This window comes from Colias croceus, chromosome 11, assembly GCF_905220415.1.
Source record: "Colias croceus chromosome 11, ilColCroc2.1".
NCBI lineage: Eukaryota > Metazoa > Arthropoda > Insecta > Lepidoptera > Pieridae > Colias > Colias croceus.
The window spans coordinates 4,097,753-4,104,421 of record NC_059547.1 but is presented as its reverse complement, the minus strand read 5'-3'; the positions used below and the strand labels follow the sequence as shown (position 1 = coordinate 4,104,421).

The window sequence follows — 6,669 nt, the reverse complement described above, 5'->3', positions numbered from 1 at the left end:
TATATATATATTTTTCTAAATTCAAATCAGTTCAGCTTCCTGCAGATTTAAGGGAATTGTGTTACTTAATGCTTAAAAATAAGCATAATGCACAAATAACGGAATATATGTCGTAGAGTCGTTTATTTAAAAAATGCTCTTTTTTATACAAACTCATAAAGAGATTGTTAAAAAAATATTTCTTTTTGTTTTAAATACTACCAGTACCCAGCTCCTTCTTCCTTTTAACGAGCATAATGACACAGAAGAAATAGACACAAGCAATACATAATTTGCGCTTTTCCAATCACGTTAAATCGCCACAATTTTTTGACTTGGGTCAAAGATTCCTAAGCAGATCAACAATGCACGCAAGGTGAGGCAACGCGCGGAAAGGGCAAATTCGACAGATATAAGACGTGAACATCCCCATTGTCAGTATTCTAAGCCGCAGCTTACAAGCTAATCGACACTATCTAAGCGATAAACACTAACATGACGAAACTGGTAAGACGATAATTAAATTGTTTAACTTGTGTCGTAGATTTAGTTGGCGGATAACGTAAAGAGATCTAAACATTAGAGTAAGGGAGGAAAATAGAAAATCTTTAATTTTAGTAACAAGGAAAAATAGGCCTGATTAGTTTAATCCCAATACTTTTTTTAGTTGGTATATTCTTAAAAAACTTTTAAACTTTTCTTTTAATATCGACAACTTTACCAACAATATAATCTTTTCATTTAATAAATTAATTAATAATTACTGATTATGTTTTTTTTTCAGAACATTTTAGTATCATACCAATATTTTCAAACATATTAATATTATTCAATATTGTTTTGTTTTATAGCTTTAGGTTTATGGTCATTTTTGAATTAGTTAATTATTATTATTGCTATCTCGCCGTTTAGCGTGGCTAATGCTTCATATTTTCCTACAACCATACTTTATGTTCTGAATAAATGATTCGTGCAAGTATTACTAGGGCTTAGCCCTAGTATAGTATATTATTATCTGTGCACAAAGCACCGCTGATATTCAAAACAATACTATGAACTTGTGACCTCCATAACAATATCCGTTTATCTGCCTAGAAATAATTTGATGCCTACGCACCGTAAAGCTTGAACAAATGTATTATACACAATACGAGCTTTGTTCTTTAAAACAATTATAAAAGTGTATGATAGGTGCATAGTTTTTAATTTTCTTTTGATAACGTACCGATTGTACCTATTACCGATTGTCTGAAGATAGGTTAAAAATAATACGGAAAATGTATAAAAATAATACTAAATATTAGATATTATGTTTCGGTTTCAATGACAGTGATATTACAGGTGTGTCTAATCATGGTGGTAGCTACCACGTCAGCTGCTCGGCTGGACCACCTTCTCCCAGGATACAGCTACAACAGTGGGAGTGGTGGAAACAATGCAGCTCCCTTCCGTTTTGAAAACGTTAATAATGGAGATGGGAGCTATCGGTTCAGGTGATCAAGCATTAATTGATATCGTAGACTACTTTATTTCATTTGCTTATACAATTTAGGATAGGATTGGATAGGACTTTTAGGATATTAGAGTTAGAACTCTTATATCCTAAATGACAAAGTTTTGTTCGTTTGTTTTTGTTTTGATTATTGCAATTGATTATATCCTTTTTAGTCCATTGAAAAGTTACATTTGGGGTTGCATTTCTTAGAGGACGCAATTTTATTTTTTTAATGTGTAGAGGGGGTTAGTGTGAAGCTATCACCAAGTTTGTGGGGTCGCCACCCTTGTCCCACGGCCACCATCTTGAAAATAGCGGAAGATATGGTTTATACGATATATCTCTTAAACTGTTTATCTGATAAAAAAAATTTGTTGACATTATTTGTTGCAAATTAAATTTTCTACAATTTTGGTCCAGCAACTTTTTGTCGTAGAACTATAAATAAAAAGTTATAAGTGAAGTGTCGTTCGTCCTCTAAAAAATGCAAGGTTAAGCCAAAAAAATCTAACATTTCAATGAACTATTTATTATTGACGCAATTATCAAACTCGGTCCATTTTTATTCAATTCCCAAAATGTATTTGCGAATTTATTAATAATAATAATTAATTAATGAAATATTTTCAATAGTTATAAATTATTCATTGCATACCTACTGAATATTTACTTACTTAATTAATTGGCATGATTAAATTGCAATACCCGTTATCGGTAATATGACCCTATTATAATAAATATTAGCTGAATTAACTTATGAATATTAATACTCTTCCAAATAAAATAAACTTGTAAAAATATTCATACATTTTTGACGGATGTAAATATCGAAAGAGTCAAAGCATTTAACCTTATCGAGCGGCGTCAAACAACGAATTGCATTCCGTTCTGGGCTAATAGCAGTCACGATTTCAGTTATGATACACCAACGGGTATATCTGCTCACGAGAGCGGGGCCCCGCGCGCCCCGGGCCCCGAAGGCCCCGCTGTGACTGCTGAGGGCGGCTTCTCCTACACGGCCCCAGATGGCCAACAGATCTCACTGCAGTACACCGCTGATGAAAATGGTTTCCATCCCGTGGGATCTCACCTCCCTACTCCCCCACCAATTCCTGCAGCCATTCAGCGCTCTCTGGAATTCAATAGGCAAAATCCATCGTAAGTGTTTTTTAATTTATAAATGATCAGTCGTATTTGTTATGCCGATGAATTGAGAGTGTCGGAACGGATATCTATGAATGATTTTTTGTTTGTTGGATTTATGTCCGCTAGGAAAACTGAAAAATACAACGGGTGGATTTCTCACTTATTTGTTACTCCTGTTACCATGTTCCTGTTTGCTTAATGATTAAAAACATTCTGTCAAATTATAAACGCCTGGTGCATAATAATATCAAATATCCACAAGCTATATTTTGCATGAAACATTATGTTCAAAAATATTGCTAATTTAGACTTTTATTTTTATTTTTTGAATAATGAATATATTGTCGCGACTATTAAGGTTAGGCTGAATGGCTTAAGGTTAGGCAAAAGCTAATTTTACAAATATTAATCGTATTTTACAGAATCGATTGGCATAGTATAAACACAGACAATATAATACTATAGAATATTTCTATGAATATTGACCCAATAATTAAGAAAACATTTGCGTCTAATCCATTTAATTAAGGATGTTCTACGTTAACATGTTGATAATTCAAAATTTATGATATTTGCGTCACTGTTAAATCCTCTTGTAAATGAGAGCGCTTCAACTATTAATTACTGATCATTCACTAATATAAATAAGGATTACGAAATGCTACAAACGAATGCGGCTACGATTAATTCATACCGTTCTCAAGTCTCAACTAAATGTGACAGATGAACTTTGCTTGAGTTATTTTATAGGAGCATCTCAGTCGTGTCGCTGTAATAAAATTAAACGTTTAAATCCTCGTGAATATTTTCCCTATCCGTTTCTGTAGCAATGTATTGATATCGCTTATTGGTATAATAGTATTGATTGTGAAGATTATGTCAAGGGTTGTAACTAACATAATAATTATCAAAATTTATTACCTATCATCTAACATTAGAATTTTTGGAAAATTTGTACCTATATTTTCGGATAGCTTATAATTAAGTTATATTTAATTGAATTCTATTAGGTAACTAAATAAATTTCTATTGATGAATACTAACTGTTGCGTATAATATATTTTCCAGCAAAAAACAAATGTACAATTTCGAACGTCTTTATTTAGAACAGCTTTTCGCACAATTTCTTAAACCTTCATAACTAAACTGTTTAATTTACATATTTGTGTTTGTTTACTCGGCAATGATAATTAAGCTTGTAATTGGGATAACGAACAAACAGGTAATTCTATTGATAAATATACGTTATTCGAGGTATTCTAAATATTTCATTTATTGTAAACGTGTTCGTGTGTCCGAGCGGAACGTCAGAAAGTGATTCATATAGGATTAGCTCGTGACCTTTGCAAATGCCAGCCCTTTCTATATTCAAAGCATTGTGTGAAACGCTCGGATTGCATCTTACATAGTGCAACAATTTTAAATTTAAAACACTTATGTTTCAGGCACGGTGGCGGCAATTACTACTGAATTTCGCTTGTAAGTGCAACGTACCTCATAGGTAAAGCTGGGACTGTGATATCGACACAATGACATAATTTAAACTGATTATTTATGCAAGCTATTAATAAAGTCATTCAACTAACTATTTTGTTTCATTTTTAGTTGTGATACTTAATACCCTAGATAGAATAGACTAGGATTAACTTGAATCCTATGTATGAATTCAGTTCATATTCGTTAGTCTTAATTTTCCATCTTCATCCATATAATTCAGAAACATTCAGAATTATTAAAAAAATGCAAATTTTACATGCATACCTACATTAGTATAATTTCTAAGATGTTATTCGTTACAACATTACGAACGTTTTATTTCGGAATGTAGAGTACGGAATAAGTCATGGCCGAGAACTATTGAACTGATGTTCATTACTCGACTAACAATTTGTCCATTCCAAATACATTGTAATCAATGTGACTTATGTATACCGTACAACTGTAGAACATGCTAGGTCTAAATACACTTCACTCCCTTTGTTTTGGCTCAAGTGAACATGACCTAGATAAAATCGTAAATCCGTGTTACAGTGTGGAGTATTGATTTATCTATCCATACTATCATAAGCAACAGGTTAAATTATTTGCATTGCAGTATTTTGTTTGACAATCGACACTGAACCAAAAATTGCATTGGCTATCTGGTTGTCATAAATGAAAACTGACGGTCTTGCAACTGTTTGAGTTCATACTCAGAAGAAAGTAGGGAAAAAGGGAGGGTGAAAATGAAAATGTATCCTAAGTTGTAAGCGTAGTGCGATTTCGTAAATTTTTGTAAGAAAATACCAGATTGTAGCTATTTTTCTAGGTCATCAGGTTGAAGTCTCGTTATTGTGGTAAATATTATGTAGACTGTAGAGCAACAGCTGATCAACAATGTTGCCGAAAACTTTGTTTGAATCTGGTTGTTCGTATGCCGAGAGATTTTCAGTGTGCGCAACGATATCTTAAAAACGAAGTATTACGAGTAAAATGTTGACAGGATCTCCACAAAAAGTTGGCACAATTTTGTGGCTTAACAAATATTTTCTATGTAGATTTCCGCTTTACAAATCACAACTCAAAATTATACGTACTGTTAATAATAAGCGAGTAGTGTCTTGTTATTTAGATTTCTATGTAAGCGAGCAAATAACTTAAATTATGTAAAACTATACACACTTAGTAGTTCATGAAAGCAGTGAAAAGTATTTTTGATATAATTGCAATAAAAATAAGTCGATATAGTTTTGGGATTTGGCTAATTTAGTTTTAATTTCTATATTTATACTGATATTTATTATAATGACGTAAAGTTTCTAACTTTGTATGGAGGAAGTCTTCAGAAGCATTAAATTAAATTAAATTAATTTTGTGCTACTTATAAAGTTTTTTAGCGTTCAACAAAGAATCAGTGTAAAATTTATGGAAAAATGAAAATACTGAATAGCTGACATTTATATTTGAATCATAGAAAATATTTATTTGAAAATCAAAGTCTGAAAAAAATATCATACTCATAGATAAATATTCGTGAATCGAAAAATATATATAATACTATCAAGTTATTAGTAATGTCTTCATGAGTGAAGTAACGTTTTAATTTATGTAGCATAGTCTACTCTACACTCTCAATAAATAATAGCGTTCATTTTAAAAAGTTTTGATTTGTATGATTAAATATTCCTTTGTTCAGTAACGAAGAAAATTAACTAAGAACTATAATACCAATTTGTACTATCTTAAATTATTAACTTTATACATCTAGTCCTTACAAACAATTACAATAATTAAATTATTTGCTACCAAATACAAATCGAAGTGAGCTTTGCAAACAAAAAACAACAATTTACATTGATAATTGAATCGGAGCTCGACGCGCTTGTAAAGTAAGAATACTGTAATAGAGTTATAGAAAAGTTTCTAATTGCTTGCTTCTTTCTCATTAAACGACAATTAATTTAAATTTTAATTTTAATCTCAATTTTTGATTTATATCTAAAACTGTGTAGGTATATATATTTAAAAAAATCCGTGGTACGATGTGATGAAAACAAAAAACATTATGGAATAACATATTTATATCCGAATGTTTTGGTGAAAGCTTTCAAATTTCCATATGCGTCTGTTACAATATTAAAAAGAAATTGTAATAAATTTTAAAAGAGCAGAAAGGCAACCTGCCTTTCTGCTCTTTAAAAAGTTTAAATGTTTTTTAGAAAAACTGTGATTATAAGTAATGTAATGTTTAATATTCGTTTTAAAAATTACACAAAGAGGTTTGAAGTGCTTAGAGTAATCTGTAGAATTTAATTTGGAAAATTCGTTTGTGCTTAAAATGGTAGAGAAGAGCATATATTTCAAATCTTTTTATCGTTATACCATAATATACGTTATATACCAGCACATACTTCCAGAACAAATAATCATAATAATAAAAACATAAGTGAGGTTACGAAATTATTTTTGTTTTTAATATTGTCCTTTCATTGACTTACATCATATTTTCCCAACAAACCACATAGCAAAACATCAATAATAATAAAGGGTTTAGAAAATAAACAACGGAA

At 30.9% G+C, this 6,669-nt stretch overlaps 1 protein-coding gene across 1 annotated transcript; it reads left to right on the top strand.

Annotated features, from left to right (window-relative positions):
* The first annotated feature begins 379 nt into the window (after nt 1-379).
* LOC123695490 (pupal cuticle protein 20-like) lies at nt 380-4,205 on the top strand. Its single transcript, XM_045641353.1, has 4 exons — nt 380-486; nt 1,321-1,472; nt 2,390-2,632; nt 4,066-4,205. Exons 1-4 carry the CDS (start codon nt 475-477, stop codon nt 4,088-4,090), a joined length of 432 nt encoding a protein of 143 aa, XP_045497309.1. The 5' UTR covers nt 380-474; the 3' UTR covers nt 4,091-4,205.
* The last annotated feature ends 2,464 nt before the right edge of the window (nt 4,206-6,669 follow it).

Bases quoted from the DNA above. Each gene is read 5' to 3' on its own strand.
- LOC123695490 (XM_045641353.1), top strand. The intron at 1,473-2,389 runs GTGATCAAGCAT...TCACGATTTCAG, and splicing joins GATGGGAGCTATCGGTTCAG to TTATGATACACCAACGGGTA. The intron at 2,633-4,065 runs GTAAGTGTTTTT...CTTATGTTTCAG, and splicing joins TTCAATAGGCAAAATCCATC to GCACGGTGGCGGCAATTACT.